At 42.2% G+C, this 19792-nt stretch overlaps 1 protein-coding gene across 3 annotated transcripts in view; it reads left to right on the top strand.

The window, feature by feature from the left end:
• Positions 1–19792, top strand: part of PLCB4 (phospholipase C, beta 4) — a 193243-nt gene that overhangs the window by 132332 nt on the left and 41119 nt on the right. For all 3 annotated transcript variants that reach the window (XM_006894242.1, XM_006894241.1, XM_006894243.1), the window contains 4 exons: positions 1215–1266; positions 9148–9250; positions 11061–11225; positions 15799–16003. In XM_006894242.1, the coding sequence (XP_006894304.1) occupies positions 1215–1266; positions 9148–9250; positions 11061–11225; positions 15799–16003 (525 nt within the window). The remainder of the gene's footprint in view (positions 1–1214; positions 1267–9147; positions 9251–11060; positions 11226–15798; positions 16004–19792) is intronic.

The raw sequence follows: 19792 nt of genomic DNA on the forward strand, positions 1-19792 counted from the left end.
CAACCCCCATGGCGCTGTAAGGGTCTCTGCCCATTCTGTGCTCTCTTGTCTGAAGTGGCTGAGAAATGTTGACTCCCATCCCTCTTTGTCCTGAATGTGAGTTGAATACATGTCCCAACTTGGTTGAACTTCCTCAGGGACTAGAGTCACAGATGTGCAGGGTGGACCCCGTGATCCCCACAAGTGTTTCTCACAGCGACACGTGTTTCATTACGTGATCTGTACTACAGATGAAGTGATTCTAAATAAATTTATTTGCTGGAAGAGATTATGGTTTATTACCTAAGATTAGATTTAACCACAACGTATTTAAAACATCAATAATAAAAATCCATCCATTTCTTTATTTCTTTTATTTCCTATTTCTTGGTAAGCAGAAAATGCAAATGCAAGGGGCAAATTATAATCCATGTCCTGCTAATAATATATACCCCCGTGGAAGAGTTCTCACCAGGAGCAAGGTCCTAGGCCATGTGTAAATCTTACCTAGTGCTTTATCATTTATTTCTAATATGATTTAGCCTCCAGGTGTGTCTGTCTCCAGTGTTCTCTTTCCTGGCATGTCATAAGGCCCAGTAACATTCCACCATTGTTTTTCTCCTCTATTTTAAGTCCAAAATTCTCCAATAGTGACAGATTGGACAGTTATCTATTTATTGTTGTTGTTGTGTACTGTCAAGTCGGAACCAACCGGTAGCAGATCCTCCAGCGGGTTTTCAGACACAATAAATCGCATAGGAGGAGATTGCCCAGTCATCCACAACACGTAGTGACCCAGTGAACACCAGAGCAGAACCTGTCTCTGACCTGTGCCACTCTCACAACTCCTGCCAAGCTCTACCAGTTGTTACAGTCACTGTGTGTCAGTTCCTCTTGTTGAAGTCCTCTTTTGTGAACCATTTGCATTATTAGCACTAACTAGATAATCGTTGTGTCTTATATATTGAATCTGCTTTTTAACGCAAGTATGGGAGGTTGGGAATTAATATTTCTAACATGGTCTTGTGAAAACACATTTTAGGCTATTTATTTAAATATGAAGGCTAAATTTTAGGGTTGAGCAGAGACTTGTACGCCTCAAGGCCTTAAGCAGACCCTGTGATATCTTCTGGTGCCGTAGAGGTCAGCAAGCTGATTTATAGTTTGAAATTACCTTGTCAGGATCGTCTTTGTCCAGGGAGACGAAGAGCTAAATTATTTTTGTCTCTTGACAGATTTAGCGATGCAATTGAATCAGGGAAAATTTGAGTATAATGGATCCTGCGGGTGAGTAATGTGATTTAAACTGCTGTCACCTTGTTCAGAACTCCACGCCACAGCCAGAATGAGAGGACGCCACTCTTAATTAGGGGCTGGTGCATTTAAGCTGGCTTTGAGAGATGAGTAGAGACAAATGGAGTCTCTAGGTACATTCTTTTTATGAACATACACTCTCCCCTAGTTTTACTAAACACACTTTTTAAAGCCAGGTAAGTGGTTTCTCATACACCAGAGTTTGAGTCTCTCATTTTAAGTTAAGAGTGGAACTTTTTATAGCTGGGAGAGATAATGAGTCTTACTCATTTGAACTTTAGCTAGAGACAAGGATGCAAAAATATGTGTATTCCACCTAGGGGGAAAAATATAGGAATGAAGTTAACTTAGTATATAATGAGGTTACGGGTGAAGTTGAACTTAATTCAGCAAAGAGTAAAGCTTGGCATGTCTAGGAAATAGCAGTTATCAAAGACTAATGCTTGGAATATCATTCTGCACTTAAATAATACTCCCTAAATTTTATGAGCGAAGTAGTAGTAGATTGCTGTTCTAGTTGTTAACTTCTAGCAGATTGACTCTGACTCAGTGTGGCCAAATGCATAAGACCTACTACAAGACCACAGAAACCAAACGGATCACCGTGGCGTCGTCTGATCCAGGCGTTCCTGTGTACATCACAGTGGCCTGTACACCACTGGACTTCCCGTGGCTGACGAATAATTAAATAGAGCGCTGGTCCAGGACATTCTTCCAGGGTGCCTCTTGGTGGACTTGAACCTCCAACCTTTGGATTAACAGCAAAGTACTTCAACTTTTTGCACTCCCTGGAGACTCATGTTCAACCAGAAATGCTGAGATATGGATTCGTCAGTGGGGCATCTCAACTTGAAGAGGCATTCACAGTATTATCCAGGGGCATAATATGCATGCTCAGTTTCTTCACATAACCTGGAGGCAGAGGTGGCCACCCCCAAGCAAAAGGAACCATGTCCTTCTCACTTCACTGCTTCTTTGTCCCTCAGCAACTGAGACGTAATAGCCAGTAAACACCGCAGGACTGGGTGAGGACACCGGCCTTTTCTCAAGGGGCCAGGTCACTGGGCAGGGCAGGGCAGGGCTCTCATGATATGGCTTTTGTCATTTGCCACCAGCTTGCAGTAGCTTTTTGAAAATTCCCTTTGAGATTCCTCTAAGGGCTGTTTATGTGAAGTGTCAGTTCTGTGCCTTCTAAGAGGCTTATGGCAGCAAACAGTAGCTCTTATATAGAGCATCAGTGCGCAAAGTGCAGGAACACTTCCCAAATCCAGAATCCCACCTGAGAGTCCTTCTCTGCTCCCTGGGGACATGAATGGCCACACCACCAGGCCCTCAAAGTGATTTTTTAATCAAGAAAGGCAGCAATGGTTTATTGTTGTTGTTGTTGTTGATTGATTGACATTGAGTCGAGCACAACTCATACCAACCCTGTGAACAAAAGACCTGAAGTCTTTCTATATACCTATCATTGTTTCTCAAAGTTCATAGAGTTTCCAGAGGCATGTGGTTTAGGAAGTAGATGTCACTCCTGCTTCCCATTTTATTACTGCCTCGTTTTGTTAAGATGGAAGAGTGAAAGGCATTTTTATAATTATTATTGAAACATAATGGAGTAAATTAATACCTAAGTGATTTTAGGTTTTGTAAGAACTTGACTGATATCAAAATAATATGACATTTTGTAATTTGGAGATGTGTACTTTTAAAGTCACACTCTCACATTAGAGTGTTTCTGATAATCTGTGACATTTTACAGTAACCATCAGCAGCCTGTTTGCTTTATGGGCTGTTGTTGTCAGGTGATATTGAGGCATATGTACCTCATAGTGACCCTATGAACAACAGATCTCAACCTTGTCCTATCCCGTGTCAACCACACACACTCTAACGCATTCGAGTTTATTTCTGCAGTCACTGTGTCAGACCACCCAGTTTCTCTCCTTTACCATCCCTCCACCTTTCCAAACATGATGTCCCTCTCTAAGGAATAGCTTCTCCTAACAGCATGTCCAAAGTCTGTGAGATGAAGCTTTGCCATCCTTGTGTCTGGGGAGCGTTCTGACTGCACCTTCTCTAAAACATGTCTGATTTTTTGTGATGGGACGTTCAATACTCTTCTCCAACACCATAGTTTAAAGGCATCACTTCTTTGTCATCCTTATTCATTGTCCAGCTCTCAGCACCACAGCACGTGATTGAAAAGATCATGGTCTGAATCAGGCTCACCTTCGTGTTAAAATAACATCATTATCCCTCAATAATTTGGAGATGTCCCTGACTGCAGATTTTCCCAGGGCAATAGATCTCCGGGTCTCCTCACTGCTGGTACCAAGGGTGTTGATGGGGGTCCAAGTAAGAAATTGGCGTCGCCTATCAGTACAGTAGTGAGAATCTTTGTTTTCTTGATGTTGAGAAGCAATCCATATTGAAGGCTGCAGGCAAAATGAAGCAAGGGAAAAAATGGATCTTTCACCTGTCTCCACCATCTTCATTCAGGTAGAATCCCAACCTTTTGACTTCCACCAGATTCTGTTGACCTTCAACTTCCACCAGACCCTGCTGGCCTTGAACTTCCACCAGACAATACTGACAGCTCCTAGGCTCACAGCAGACAAGGAGAGGCAAGGATGAAAGGATCTTCCACTTGCCTCTGCCCATAGGCCTTAGGTCAAGTGAGGAACACCAGATCCAGCCAAGACATTGACCTTACCCAGGACATTATCGTGCTGTGCCAGCCGTGCCTGTCAGATGGAAGAGCAGAGACACTAAGTCACCGAAAGATGGTCCAGGAGCAGAAGCTCAGAGGCAAGAACCCTCCTCCAGAATTGCCAGAGAGAGAACCTTCCCTAGAGCTGGTACCTGGGACTCGAACTTGGAGCCTCCTAAACTATGAGACTTCTCTGGTGGTTTGTTGTTTTGGAGAAGTTATCTGCACATTGCGAGATTCCTTTGTAGCTTTCTGGGTAGTAAAGGAAATAATGGAGTTTATGATTGAAGGCATCTTAGTGGTGATAAAATATAATACTTCCTTCAGACCTTATCCTCTTGATTTTGGTGGCTCCTATGTGAAAGCTGTTCTCTTACTTTTGCTTTGTGCAAGACACAGAGATCCTTGGATCCTGCCATTTGCCCCTGCCTTTTGCCCCGTCCTCCGTGTAGATTGTGCTCCCACAGCAGTACATCTCCTGATCTCCTCTCTGTGGGGACCAACTGTACTGATTGTGGATCTAAGTAAGGTGAAGTCGTTGACAGCTTCAATCTTTTCTCCATCTGTTATGGTGCTGCCTAGTGGCCCAGTGTTTGAGGACTTTTGTTTTCTTCATGTGGAAATGCAAACCATATTGAAGGCTGCAGAGTTTGATCTTCTACAGCAAGTGTTTCGGGTCCTCCCCACTGTCAGCAAGCAACTTCCATCATACGCATACTGAAGGTTACTGATGAGTCTTCCTCCAATCCTGATGCCACATTCTTCGTAGAATCAAGCTTCTTAAATAATTTGTTGAGCCTAGAGATTGAATAGGTATGGTGAATGGATATGACTCTGACACACTCCTCTCTTCATTTTAAACCCTGTAGGATTCTCTTGCTGTGTTTGCACAACAGCTTCTTGGTCTCGGTACAGGTTTCGCATGAGCACAGTTAAGTGCTCTGGGATTCCCATTCTTCTCAATGTTAGCCATACTTTGTTATGATCCACATGGTCTCGAGGGCGTCTGAGATTGTGAGGACAGCACAGGATAGGAGGACAGGGTTCAGATCTGTTGACAGCATCACTGTGGCTTGTACTTGACTCAGTAGCACCTAACAATGACAACAACACAGTCAAATGCCTTTCATAGTCAATAAAGCTCAAAGAGAGATTCTCCTAGTATTCATTGTTTTCAAATAGGATCCATCTGACATCAGCAATGATATCTGTGGTGCCACTGCCTCTTCTAAATCCAGTTTAAGCTCCTGGCTGTTCTCTGTCTATGTGCTGTGCTAGCCATTTTTTTTTTAGTGATCTTCAGCCATATTTTGCTTGCATGTGATCTTAATTACATTTTTAATAACTACTGCAACCTATTGGACCACCTTTTTTGGAAGTGGAAACAAATATGGAACACATCTAGTTGGTTACCAAGCAGTTGTCCCCCAAATTTCCTGGCAGAGTAGTGAACACGTCCAGGACTACATCTGTATCTGAAATACGTCACTTGGCATCCCACTAATTCTGGAGCCTTGTATTTTGCCAGTGCCTTCCTTGTAGCTTGAACCTCTTCCATCTTTACCATTGGCTCTTGACCACAAGGTATTTCCTGAATATTTCCGTGTTGACATGTGATTTTTGGTACAGTGACTCTTTATTCCTTCCATGTTCTTTTGATGCTTCTTGAATCATATAAATTTTTTCCCATTGTATCTCTCAAGTATTGAAACTCAGGACTTGAATTTGTTTTCTGTTCTTTCAGCTTGAGAAATTCTGAGGGAGTTCTTCTCTTTTAATTCTCCAATTCTAGGTCTCTCATATTCTAATAGTTTATAATAGTTCATTGTTATAATAGTTCATCTCACTTGAATCTACACTCGCTATTCTTGGCACCAGTTGTTCTAAGGAGAATCTCCAAATTACTGAGGTCGTTAATTGGAGGACTTAAGGTGTGATTGATTCAGACTGTGGTCGTCTTAATCATTTGCTTTGCTGCTGAAGAGCTGGACAGTGACTAAGGCTAACAGAAGAAGAATTGATGGCTTTGAACTGCGGTGTTGGAAAAGAGTGCGGAATATCCCATGGACTGCCAAAAGAAAAAACAGATAAGTCTTGGAGAAAATGCAAACAGAGTGTTCCTTGGAGGCAAGGATGACAAAGCTTCATCTCTTTGGCATGTTGTTAGGAAATGTTGTTCCTTGCAGAAGGATGTCATGCTTGGAAAGATGAAGGAACGGTGAAGGAGAGGATGATCCCCAACCAGGTGGATTGATCCAGTGACTCCAGCAGTGGGCTCGAGTGTGTCAGAGACGGTGAGGTTGGCACAGGACAGAGCAGATTTCATGCCTGTTGTTCATAGGATCACTGTGAGCTGTGCTTGACTAGATGGCATCTCACAACAGCCATGAAGATCTGGGTGTCCACTGTAAGTTCATTTCCTGTACCGAAAAGCACTAAGCAAGACCAGCCCTGTGATTTGTAGGGCCCCTTTCAAAATGAAATGAAAGACCCTTATGTAAAAGTCACTAAGATGTTTGAGATGCACGTTGCCCACATTAAGGCCAGCGTGGAGTCCATCCTGCTCATTGGCACACCCGTAAAGCCAGCTTTGGTCCCAGGCTCAGGCTTTTGCTTGCTTGTCAGTGCCTGGGCCCATGGGCCTGGCCGGCCACCAGTCAGACAGGGAGACCAAGGAGCTGTGAATGGCATCGCAGCCTCTTCTCCAGGCTGTCTGTCCTTCTTCCCAGAACTGACGCTCCTTCAAGACAGATTGGCCAGGTGGTCAGTCCAAGGCTAGGCCAGCCTTAGTGTCCTGTCAGATGTTTAATTGCTTGCTCTTTTTTTTTTTTTTAAGTGAGCTAAATAATCATCTTTCACTAAAATCTTCTAGCTTTGGAGACCAGATTTGTCATCTTTGCCTCATTGCTGAAACATTCCTCATTTTGGACCAGCTCACTTTTTTTCCAGAGGAAGAAATTGCTTCTTAAGTAATAACTTCTAAGCAAATTTGAAAAAAATGGGGGAATGTAGAAGAGTGGTTTTAACATGAGACCCCCTCAGGTCACATTTCTCTGTTTTGGTATGAAGGGTCTCCTGGCCTTTAAGACATGACTGCGGGATGTTTGGAGTGTTGAGTCTCTGAGCAGCTACTGCCCAAGGAGATTCTGTACCAAAAAGATGAGTTCAGTCCTATACACCTGTCCTAATACCCGAACCTTTCTCAGGTGGCAAAATCACTCATTCCAGAGTGAAGGCCAGGCCCTGCCCCTTGTGTGAAAGCCAGAGCCATCTTTTGTTACTGTCCCTCCCAACCTGCTACTCATCTACTCGGCCAGAGAAGATGTTAGTGTTGGAATTATTCATCCACTTGACACCCTGTCCATTACATTCTGTTGGGTCATGATATTCTCAGATCTGCTAACACCACACACACACACACACACACACGTACACCCCATTTGCGCAGGTTGTGGTGGCAGTGTTGGTGTTAGGTGCCCTTGAGCTAGAACTAACTCATAACTTACCCTCCAGTGGATTTTCAAGAGACCGAAGGGAACTCTTGTGGCCTAGTAGCAAAGAGTTGTGCTAGCAACCCCAAGGTTTGAGTTTCAAATCCACCAGCTGCTGCACAGGAGAAAGAATGGCAGCTTCTTTCCTCTTCCTGTGCAATTACTGCCTCGAAAACCCACCTAAGGGTCACCTACGGGTCGGTTCTGACATGATGGTACCCAACAACAACAAATTGCACAAGAAGAAATTAGTCGTTTTTCTCCCAAAGGGCAGCAGATGGATTAGAATCATAGACAGTTGGGTTGACTTTGACCACTAACTCTTTACTCTTTACTGGTAACTCTTTACCGGGAGGCCACTGGTGGGGGGGGGGGTCTCCATTATGATCTTAGACAGCAAGATGGATAATCTCCTCCCCTGCCTCTGAAAACCAGCTGGAGTGTCAGCTCTGAGTTCGTTCTGGCTCAAAGGTACATAGCAACAATTACATGCACTTAGGCCAGTAATTTGTGGTGCATCTTCGTAGGGTCAGGAGAATGTTCAAAATTATCTTCAGTATTTTTTAAGTCCTCAATCTACCAATCATCTCAAGAAAGACCAGGAACAGGGATTTAACAATCTACTTGTGGAAAAAAAGAAAGAGCAGTTGAAAAGCTTATAGATGGTAGCAGAACAGAATCCAATAAAATACTGGGAGCTGAGCTCCTAAAGTCAGAAGATACTGAAAATACAAGCGGGGAAGAACTGTATCCTTAAAATAGAATCTACCTTAATGGCATGCATTGATGAAAGCTTGTACAGCCTTTAGTTGCACGTGTGTGTGGTTCAATTCAAAAGGACAACACATGGCTACAAATACCTGTTGTTATTGGACCATAGAATGAATGAATGAAGTATGAATCATAGAAAACAGGAAATTATCAAAATGAAATATAACTCATCAAGTTCATTGTGTGATCTTGGCATTGGTAAGCTGAAATAGACTGATTCTGGCCACTTTGAATCAATCAGTGTACTATGCTGAGAATGACAAATTAATTGTCAAAAGGATCATTTCAAGATCTGTCTTTAAAACACAGTGCTGTCATTGACTGGGTACTATCCATATACGTACAAGGAGAACCAGCCAATACAACCTTGACTCCAAATAGCACACAAACCACAGAGGCCAAAGATGAAGAAATTTGAAGGTTTTTAAAAATTTCTACAGTCTGATACTGACCACACACATGTTACAATGAGTTGATAATGCTTGGAGAGTGGGATGCATAAGTTGCTGAGGCTGTAAATATAGGAGGATTGTTTCTTCTGTGTTAGAAACCCTCAGTTCAATTGAAAACTCCCTTGTGGAGATTCTAACCGGCTGCCTAATATTCTCGCTTCTAAACTCGAGAAGAAAGAAGCCCTGGTGGCTTACTGCATTACCTGAAAGTCCTGAAGTTCAAATCCACCAGCCACTCCACAGGAGAAATATGGGCATTCTCCATCTGTAAATATTTACAACTTCAGAAGCTTGAGAGTCACCAAGAATCAAGTCTACTCAATGGGGCAGAGGGATTGGGATTTTTTTTTTCCAGTCAAAGGGCAGGAAAGGAAGTTTAGTGCTTTAAAGGGATGATAATAAAAGATACTCTTCCATTTCCTCTGCCCACCAGGTACCTGCTTAAGCCAGACTTCATGAGGCGACCTGATCGAACATTTGATCCTTTCTCCGAAACTCCTGTTGACGGGGTTATTGCGGCCACTTGCTCAGTACAGGTGAGGCTGCTGTAAAAGAATGGAATCCTCTCACCTTTGCTAAATTTAGTATGGAAGTTATATTGTAAATTAACCAGTGGAACTCTGAGGACTGTTCTTGACAGTTGTTGTTGTGTACTGTTGAGTCAGAACCAATTCATAGCTGACCCTTCGAACTACATACCTTTGGATTGGCAGTGAAACTCGTTACCACTAAAGTCAGAGTCATACCCATCAAGTTGGAATGACTCGTAGCTGACCCTCCTTTGGATTTTCAAGGCTGAAAGTCTCACTGGCAGCAGAAGTGGCATCCACTTCCTAAACCACTTGGCCTTTGAAAACTCTATGAACTTTGAGACATGATGATAGTTACAGAAAAGCTTCAGGTCTTTTGTTCATTGGGTCGCTGTGAGTCGTGCTTGACTAGATGGCAATCAGCAACACTACAACAAATCACACTGGTGAGGTTTGCTCATCTTGTCCCCCTGTTGCTGCTCGTAGATTCAAACTGCCAGAGAACTCCCTCTTCTGGGTTATCAGGGCAATTCCCTATTTACGTGCAGCTAAACCTGCCAAATTCTTAAGAAATTACATTAAACATATTTAATGTTACATATTGAAAGATCCATAATTTGCTCTCTGCTTTTACTTAAAATCTCCCTTTTATCTTATGATGTACTTTTTTTCCACTAGTAAAATTATTAGCTATTTTGAATGAAAGACATCAAATACATGCATCACATATGATTCATTCATTATGTAAATGTAAAATTATTTAAAATACAAGCTAATGGATGGTGACAGAAAGTGACTACTTTTGAACAGGGATGGTGGGAGGGATGGGTTACAAAAGGCCACAGCGAAACTTCTTGAAGTGATAGAAACACTTGTTATCTTAATTATGGTGATGGTTTTTCAAAGATGTGCTCATATGTCAAACCCACATACTTTTACGTTTTAGAAATTGGCAGTGTTTCAAAAGTCAGTTACGTCTCAACAAAGCTGTTCTAAAGTTATTGGCTATTTTTGTTGTTATTGTATGCCATCGAGTCATCTGCGACTCATAGCGGCCCTATGTATAACGGCTCTGAAGCCTCCCCTGTCCAGAGCCAGTCTCACTAACTCCGATACACCGACCCCTATAGCCCCAGTTACTCTATTAATCCATCTCATCGAGGTCTTCCGCTCCTATGCTGTCCCTCCACCCTTCTGAGCATGATATCCTTCTCCAAGGCCACGTGCCCGAAGTATGTGAGACAGAGCTTTAAAATCCTAAGCCTACAAGGAGAAACTTATTTCATCCTCTGTAAAAACTGATAAATGGTTATTGTCATTTGAAAACCAAAATATAATCTCTCCTTATAGTGATATTTCACATTGTTCTTTAACAGTAGGTTAAAATATGTAATGCCTTCTTATCATTGTTGATAGGAGAAACCAAGAACAGAAGAATTCTAGAATTAGTTTCTTTTCCCTGCCTCTTAAGACTTTTCAATTAATTGAGTATTAAATATAGTACAACAGAATTTCAGAGCTGAGGACATCACTTCATTCCAGTGTAGACACTAAGGTGGGGAAAACATACTTTAGGCACTGTTCCTTTGCTTTATATAAGTCTTACATAGTTTTTATTTCTTTCTTTTTTTAAATGCCCATAAAGGTCTATGGTACACAGTAGTTGCTGACTGCTGTTTGATTTAATATGGTATAAATGCATTATCTCTGTATATAATTAAAATTTCCAAAAAAAGATAATTTTTTTATGTCCTAATTATTTTGACTACTGATAATTAGAATTTGCCTCTCTCCTCCTGTTTTCATGTGGCTCTAGGTCATATCGGGTCAGTTCTTATCAGATAAGAAAATTGGCACGTACGTAGAAGTGGACATGTACGGCCTGCCCACCGACACTATCCGTAAGGAATTCCGAACTCGGATGGTGATGAACAATGGTCTCAATCCCGTTTACAATGAGGAATCATTTGTCTTTCGGAAGGTAAGACCTTTTCAGTGCGTCCAACTTGCTCTACTGACTTCGAGTCTTATTTTGGTCCATGTTGTTGTTTTTGTGTACCGCCAAGTCAGAACTGACTCAAAGCTCCAATGGCTTTTTTTAAAATCTTGTATTATTATTATTATTCATTTCAATGAACATTTATAAAGATTTTTTATTTCCATTCATTCGTTGTTGCACTTTTCTCCCCACCCCTAGTTCTCTCTTCTCCTTGAAAAGCAAAAGAAAAACTCCTTCATTGGTATACAATCTCCCCACACCCCCACATTCCCACCCCGAGTATACTCCACTCTGCAACCCTCATTCCGAACTCTTATGATAATCATAATGCCCTAAAATATATTTCTTTAAACTGTTCTCTCCCTCACTGGCTTTGATGCAGTATACATAATTTATCCAGTTTTTCTCAGTCTTACCCCCACCCTGATGTCAGCCTCCTTCTACAACAGTGGCACCATACAGTATTTGTCCTTTTGTGACTGATATATTTCACTCAGCATAGTGTCCTCCAGGGTCACCCATTTTGAATAGTATTGCATGAGTTCCTCTTTTTTCAATGCAGAATAGTATTCCATTGTGTGAATATACCACAACTTCTCTATCCATTCATTTGTTGATGAGCACTTAGGTTGTTTCCAAGTCCTTGCTATTGTGAACAAAGCCACAATAAATATGGGTGTGCATATATCTGCTTGGTTGGCAGTTATGGTCTTTTTAGGGTATATTCCCAGTAGTGGAATTGCTGGGTCAAATGGTATCTCTATTTGCAACTTTTTGAGAAAGCACCATACCACCTTCCACAGTGGTTGCATCATTTTACACTCCCACCAATTGCGAATAAGGGTTCCAGTTTCTCCACAACCTCACCAGCATTTGTTGTTTGCTGTTCTGTTAAATTTTGCTATTCTGACTGGGGTGAGATGGTATCACAACTATGAGATATCAGCTCCAATGGCTTTTTAAAGGCAGTAAATTGCACTAGAGGAGATTGTTCACCTTTCTCCTGTGAAGCAACTGGTGGATTCAAACCATGTACCTTTGGCAGTGCAGTTCCTTACCACCAAGTCATCAGAGGCTGCATATTAAATTCACATCTTATTTTTCTTCTTTGGTTTTTCTTTCCCTTTTCTAATGGGTGATGTCTGTAATTTTTCAGGATAAGAATTTCTTCTGTTTCTAAGCCTCTTTCCTCCTCCTTGGAGGAGTGCACCTTCTACGTGACAGTCCTAGATTGCCACAGGTTCCAGGTTTAAATCAGCTTAGAATGCCTCCTAGTTGTTCCTCACCTGCAATGACCAGCCCCAGTTTGAGGCTGTTGTGGGGGAAATAAAGCTCTGTGAAAAGAAAAACTAGTGCAATGCTAAGAAGTTTGCAGAGAGCCAGCCTTAAAATGATCTCCTATAGAAAGAGAGAGGACCACAGGAGGAGTAGGAGAAGCCCCAGGCTGAATGGAAGGAAGAGGAAAAGGCAGCTGCTATTCTAGCTCCCAAGAAGAAGATGGATAAATATGAGCAGCCCCTGGGTCCTGAGCCAAAGGCCAAGGACCCCTTTGCTTGACCACGTATACCTTTCTATGTTTAAGAGCAAGTAGTCCAGTGAAGATAGCTCTCTGTAGCCCTGCCACATTGTGGGGCACACTCTGATAAGGATGGCTGGCCCTTGTAGTATGTTGAGGACTGCTTCCCTGAGGAGCTCATCCAGACCGTCATGAGCTGCAGCCTCAGCACTGGAATGTTTCAGCAATTAGGTAAACTGAGGGAGAATACCTTTGCCAGTGTCTGCTTCTTTGGAACCAGCTGTAATTGGTGGTGTTATTAAGTGTCGTAGAGTCATAGATGACCTGTAATGACCCTGTGAACTTAAGTCTTGAACACAAAACTTTCTCTTTTCTCCAAGTTTGTAGAGTTTCTGGAGGCAAGCTTTTTTTTTTCAGCAGTGGATGCCGCTCCTGCTGCCAAGCCTGTTTTATTGGGGAGATCCACAAAAACTAGGTCCAGGGCCACAGGCCCAAGGGCCCAAAAGCCTTTTTTAAATTAGAGGCCAAATACAGTCAGCTCACATCCTGTTGCAAACAAGAGCCACAGCCTAGTTTCAACCCCAAACCAGAAAGCGCACCTTTGCAGAATCTGGCCGATCTGTTCATCTTCCCAACCTGGCAGCTGCATTTCTGGAATCTGGGTCTTCAGAGGCCAAGAGTTTACCCTCCTACAGAGTCCAGGTTGACTGGTGAACTCTGAGTCGTACACATGGCAGAAGCTAGATCCTAGTCATGCGGAGGCCCAGAGGCTGGTGTGAGAGTACTGTCCCTGAGCTGAGTCCTTCCAGGACAAAACCTTCAGCCAGGGCAAGGTCTTCAAGGGACTGACTGTCACTTTGCTGCCTTCACCTGCCCTTCAGATACAATGCTTTTGTTGTTGTGTACCATCAAATCAGAAATGACCCTTAGCTGACCCTCCAGTGGGTTTTCAGAGGCAAGTTTAATCGCACAGGAGGAGATTGCCCATCTTTCTCCCATGAAGCAGCTGGTGAATTTGAACCATGTGTCTTCAGGATTACAGCACAGCTCCTCACTACTAGGCCACCAAAGCTAGGGGTCATTAAAGGAAACTCAACAACAAAAAGAACACATGGATGTAGTTCTAGTAATGCAGCAGTTAAGTGCTTAGCTACCAACTGGTAGTTCAAACACACATATTGAGACCTCAGGTGAATTACCTGGCAATCAATGTCCACCAAGATTATAGCCAAGAAAAACCCAAGGGACATTTCAACTTTATTACATGTGGTCACTGTGAGTTGGAAGAAACTTATTGTCACTTAACAATGTGGTATATGGGTCAGAATATTAGAGTGTGGTTCATGGAAGCTACGCTATAAAAATCCATGATTTTGTGCCATAGAGGATAAAGGGACTATTAACAAAGTGGAAAAGACAACCTGCAGATGAGGAGAAAATTCTCAGGAAACATATCAAATTTTTAATAGAAACATAATCCATTTCTGACTTAGACCTCCCCTGCATCTGGTTTCAAAGGCCATAAACTGAAAAAACAAAAACCCATAAAAACAAAACCAAACCAGCCCGTCTTTCTCTTGCAGACCTGCTGGTGCATCTGAACTGAGACTCACAGCATTAAGATCAGCAGTGTCACTCCCTAAAGGCAGGCCATCCCAGTAGTAGGTGGTGGTGATGGTGGTGGTGTTGTGTACTATCAAGTCAATATTGACCCAAATCTGACTCTCTGGTGGGTTTTCAGAGGCAGTTAATCCCACTGGAGGAGATTACCCCTCCTTCTCCTGCAGAGCAGCTGGCGGCCTTGAATCCTGTGCCTTCAGGATTGCAGTGCAGCTTCTTGTCACTCAGCCACCAGAGCTCCCTAAGTTCCCAGTATATCAGATGAGGACCTAGTAGCCAGTTTAGAACTTTTTTTACACATTACTAACAAAAAGACAAACCATCCAATCAAAACCTGGGAAGAGAACAAAGAGGATAACCCAAAGAGGATATTCAAGTAGCACATGGGGAGGGCGGGAATGAGTCACAGTTCTGGTGGCTGAAGTGTTAAAGAGCTGACACTGCCAACTGAAAGGCATGTGGTTTCAATGCACCAGCTGCTTCATGAGAGAAAGAGAGGAAATCTCCCCGGTGATTTCAGCCTCTAAAAACCCGCCAAAGGGCTAGCTATGTGTCAGTTCTGACTTGATGGCACATAGCAGTAGCAATAACTATCAGAAAGAAAGGTACAAATCAAAAAACGAGGACCTGCTACTTTAACTGCATTCGAATATCAAGGATCAGAAAAAGAAAACACCACACTAAGTATTGTCTAAGTTGTAAAGAAACTGGAACCCTCATCTCTCATTGGTGGAGTGTAAAATGGTGCAGCCACTACAGAAAACAGTTTGGCAGTTCCTCAAAATATTGACCTGAGCATTAACCATGTGACCCAGCAATTTTATTATTAAGTATATACACCCTAGAGACTTGAACGCTACAATATAAATAGACAATGTTCATTGCTGCTCAGTTCACACTAATCAAAATGTATAATTAATCAAATGAACCAGATGAATGGATAAACAAAACTATGGTGTATACACACACAGTGGAATATTATGCAGCTGTAAAAAAAATTGTAGATGAGTCCTTACCATGTCACGCTGAGCAAAATCAGTCACAAAAGGATGATGTGGTCTCACATACATGGACCAAGTAAACATCTAGAAACCAACAATGAATAATGACCAGAAGTGAGAAGTGAGGAGGACTGTTTTTTTTTGGAGTAATTGTGTTTAAGTTAAAGGTAGTAAACTATTTCAGAAAAAGATAGCATCTAACGGTGGTATATCTTGAAAAAATGGAATGAATGTTGAACTGTAAATGTAGAAGCTGTGGTGGTGGTAGATGATTTGATATGTATATTTTTACCACAGTTTTTGGAAAATAAAGGTCAATTCAAAGCCCTGGGCTTTGTTTCAGGTGATCCTCCCAGACTAAGCCCTGGTCTTTGTTTCAGGTGATCCTCCCGGGACTAAGCCCTGGTCTTTGTTTCAGGTCATCCTCCCGGACTTGGCTGTCTTGAGGATAGCAGTGTATGATGACAACAATAAGCTCATCGGCCAGCGGATCCTCCCCCTGGATGGCCTCCAGGCAGGCTACCGACACATCTCTCTCCGAAATGAAGGGAATAAACCTTTATCACTGCCAACTATTTTCTGCAATATTGTGCTTAAAACATACGTGCCTGATGGATTTGGAGGTAAGTTAAATAAAAATACGATGAGACCTTAAATGACAAGATTAGAAAGTATTTCTTCCATGCTTAAAATAGTAATAATGTAGTTTACTTTTTACCAGTGCTCCCAACACTTATAACCTTTAAAAGACTAAGGAATATAAGTAACTCCAGTTTTCCAAGTAAGAAATTAAAAGGCAAGGCTGGATTATCTTTCTTTATAAAGGAATATGTTTCTGCTGCATTGAAATTATTATTTTCCCACTACTTTTTTATTGTTATCAAAATCTGTAAACACAGTATTTGGCAATTTAACATTTGTTTGTACAAATTAATGATACCAATTGAATGAATTCTGTTTTACAGTCATCACCAGTATTAGTTCTCAGATTTTCATCACCCGAAACAGAAACTCAGTCCTTTCTCCACAAGGACTCCCCTTCTCTCCCTTCTGCTAGCTCTGGTAACAGCTGAGCAACTGTGGTCTCTACATTTACCTGTTCTGGACGCATCGTTATTTTACGTTGCCAGGAATGAAAAGGCCCAGTTCAAATAACTTGCATAAGCCCTGCCTGTGGCACCTAGTGCTTTAGTAATCTCTTTTAGACCCAGGTGATTTAATCTGAACAAAACCAAATATAGGGAGAATCTCAGAATCTGATGACATAAAAAGTTTACATAATGGTTTCCAGAATTGATCCTTGAAGATGGAATTAAGCAGTAATACTTATCCAATTCCTGTGGCCTACTAAGTAGAAAGTTGCTTTCTTAACTCTAGGGTTGTTGTTGTTGTTAGGTGCCATCAAGTCATAAACTACTCATAGCAACCCTGTGAATGAATGAAAGGCCTGAGCACTGTTCCTACATAGAGTTTCCAGAGGCAAGCCATTTTGGAAGTGGATGCTGCTCCTGCTTCCAGGCTTGTTTTAGTCAGGAAGCTCCAGCAAACACTGTCCACCATGGGTGACCATTACCACGTTTGGCACATCAGTGTCCCACTATTCAGCATCACAGCAACTACAAGTTACCTCTCTACAGCAACGCACAGACCAGTGCTGTACCCCTAGAGGAATGTTTGACAGGAAGACAATTTGAACCTGGCCTGGGGGCCACAGATTAAAATCACCCACCTTCGGCTTGGTAGCATAACTTTCTGTCCACTAGGCCATCTCTAGGGTAGGCAGTTCAAATCCACCAGCTGCTCCTTGAGAGAAATAGGCAGTCTTCTCCTATGCAGTTTGCATTCTCTGAAAACTTGCTGGAGGGTCAGCAGTGAGTCGATCTGACTCAACAACAGCGAATTTATTTATTAGTGTATCTACCTAACATGTAGAATTGGCATAGGCAGAATGGGACCGAATCAGCAGTAGATACTTCTGGCTGAGGTCTCTCCAAGACCCAGTATGTCGGGACCTTAGGGAGTCAGAGATCTGATGGATCTTCCTGAGATGATATGCTGCTTAGCACGTTTAACTGGTGGTTTTATGTGAATGATAAACACTTAGGAATTTAAGTTACAGTTTTCCCCCAGTCATCATTGTTGTTATCCTTAAGCATCACTGAGTCAGAACCAACTCATAGCCAACCCTCTAGTAGGTTTTCAAAGGCAGTAAATTGCACAGGAGGAGATTGTCCATCTTTCTCCCTCAGAGCAGCTCGTGGATTTGAGCTGCACGCCTTCAGGTTGGTAGTGCAGTCAAGGACCTGTCCAAATTATTGAGGGACCTTCCAGATTAATGATGTCCATTTAAGGACTAAAGTAGACCTGATTTCAGGCCATGGTCTTTTCAATCACTTGCTTTGCTGCTGAAAGCTTGACAGTGAAGAAGAATGGACACCTTTAACTCTAGTGTAGCAAAAAGAGTATTGACTGTCCTATGGACTGACAGAAGAACAAACAGATTTGTGTTGGAGAAGCGCACAGGATAGGACAGGGTTCAAATCTGTTCTTCATAGGGTCGCTATGAGTCGTGCTGGACTCAATGGCACCACCACCAACATACTATATAACTGAGCTGTTACTTACCTGATTAAGAAAAGATAAAGAAAGTAGCTTGTTCCCACTAAGCTATTCCTTGCATAGTTATCTGTTACAGAAGAATTGAGAGCCCATGGGAAATAATCTGGGACATAAACTCAATGGGACATTACCCATTCACTCAAACTGGTTTTCAAGGCTGTTTGAGCTATAATGTAGTCTAATAATACATACAGAAGCAGAGTATATAATCCTAAATATGCTATGTAAATATGTATTCATATATAAAATTAAATAAGCATATACAATAATGAACATAGTTTGGATAAGATAGAAAGATTAAAAGTTATTTTCTTGATGTTTTACTGTGTGAATTTTAGAATTGTTTTTAAGTGGTTATAATATTCTATTTTATTCATACTGGACAGATTACCCTCGATGAATGCCAGATAATCTCTTCAGTAAACTGAGTGTCATTAAATGTGTGGGCTGTTAGCAAAGCAATCCCGTGGGCAGTCACTGAAAAATGCCAGGCCTGGAGCTGAGGGCCCGAAATTTTAGAATGTGGGAGCATGAGAAGGAACAACAACCTGGGAAGGACTCGTGAGGTCCACCGCACAGCTTAACCCTCACTTTGTCCTCTGTGAGTTTGAACAAGGGGAGAGAGAAAGCGTTCAGTGACATCTAGACTCAGAGTCCTTGCATATTCCCAAGGACTAACGGTGGTTCTCACGGTTAAGTGAGAACATCTGATGTGGTCATGTCCCTGACAGAGCTTCCCCACGAGGCAAGAGGTTGGTGGCCCACGAGCATGGTGTTCCTGAACAGGAAGGTAGTGAACTGGTATCAGAGGAGCCATCTGAACCTCAACTTCCCTTTTTATGAAGTGGAAGCAGACCCTGCATCCACTCAGTCCCTGCCAGCTCTGAAGAGACATCATAGCCACATGTTGTTGGATGCTAAAGGGTCACCACCCAGAGCATCAGCCGTCCGTGAGGAGAGAAGCAGCTCTGCTGTGGAGAGATCAAGCTCCCACCTCCTGAGCCCTCACAGTGAGCTGACTGACATCATGGCAGAGCGACAGCCAGACTTCCTGTGCCCCATGAGCTACGTGTGACGTCAAGCTCCCCCTCTGCCCCTCTGTAATATTCTTAGCCTGCCAAAAAAAAGAGTCAAGCCTTAGATCTAAATGACATGTGAAGGAAATAGAAAAAATTTAGAATGTGGAACATTTAACAGGACAACTGATCTGTCTCTTTAACAGGTCTGTGCTTTATGAAAGAGAAATAAGAGGGATTATTCTGTATTAAAATAGAAATTGTTTTAGGTGCTGTCAAGTCCTAGATGACTCATAGTGATCCTATGAACGAAAGACCTGAACACTTGTATTAACTTTCATCGTTTCTCCATGTTCATAAAGTTTCCTGAGGCATGTTATTTCGGAAGTGGATGCTACTCCTGCTTCCAAGCCTGTTTTAATCGGGGAGCTCCACCAAACACTATCCACCATGGGTGACCATTGTAACCTTTGACACATCAGTGTCAGTGTTTAACATCACAGCAACCACAAGTTACCTCTGTACAGCAAATGGACATACCAGTGCTATACCACAGAAGAGTGTTTTACCAAAAACAATTAAAACCAGGCCTGGGGACCACAGATTAAGATCACTCCCCTTTGGCTTGGTAGCTGTAGATGACTTCCAACCTTGCTTTCAGCCTCATACTACTGATCAAATGCGTTTTTAAATAGGAGTCCTACGCAAACCTTTTCTCTTGATTCAAACTATCTGTTAATAATCCACTACTTCAGAGTCAATTTTGGTCATGGCCCC

This window comes from Elephantulus edwardii, unplaced genomic scaffold (assembly GCF_000299155.1).
Source record: "Elephantulus edwardii isolate Elephantulus edwardi_28Jun2011 unplaced genomic scaffold, EleEdw1.0 scaffold00138, whole genome shotgun sequence".
NCBI lineage: Eukaryota > Metazoa > Chordata > Mammalia > Macroscelidea > Macroscelididae > Elephantulus > Elephantulus edwardii.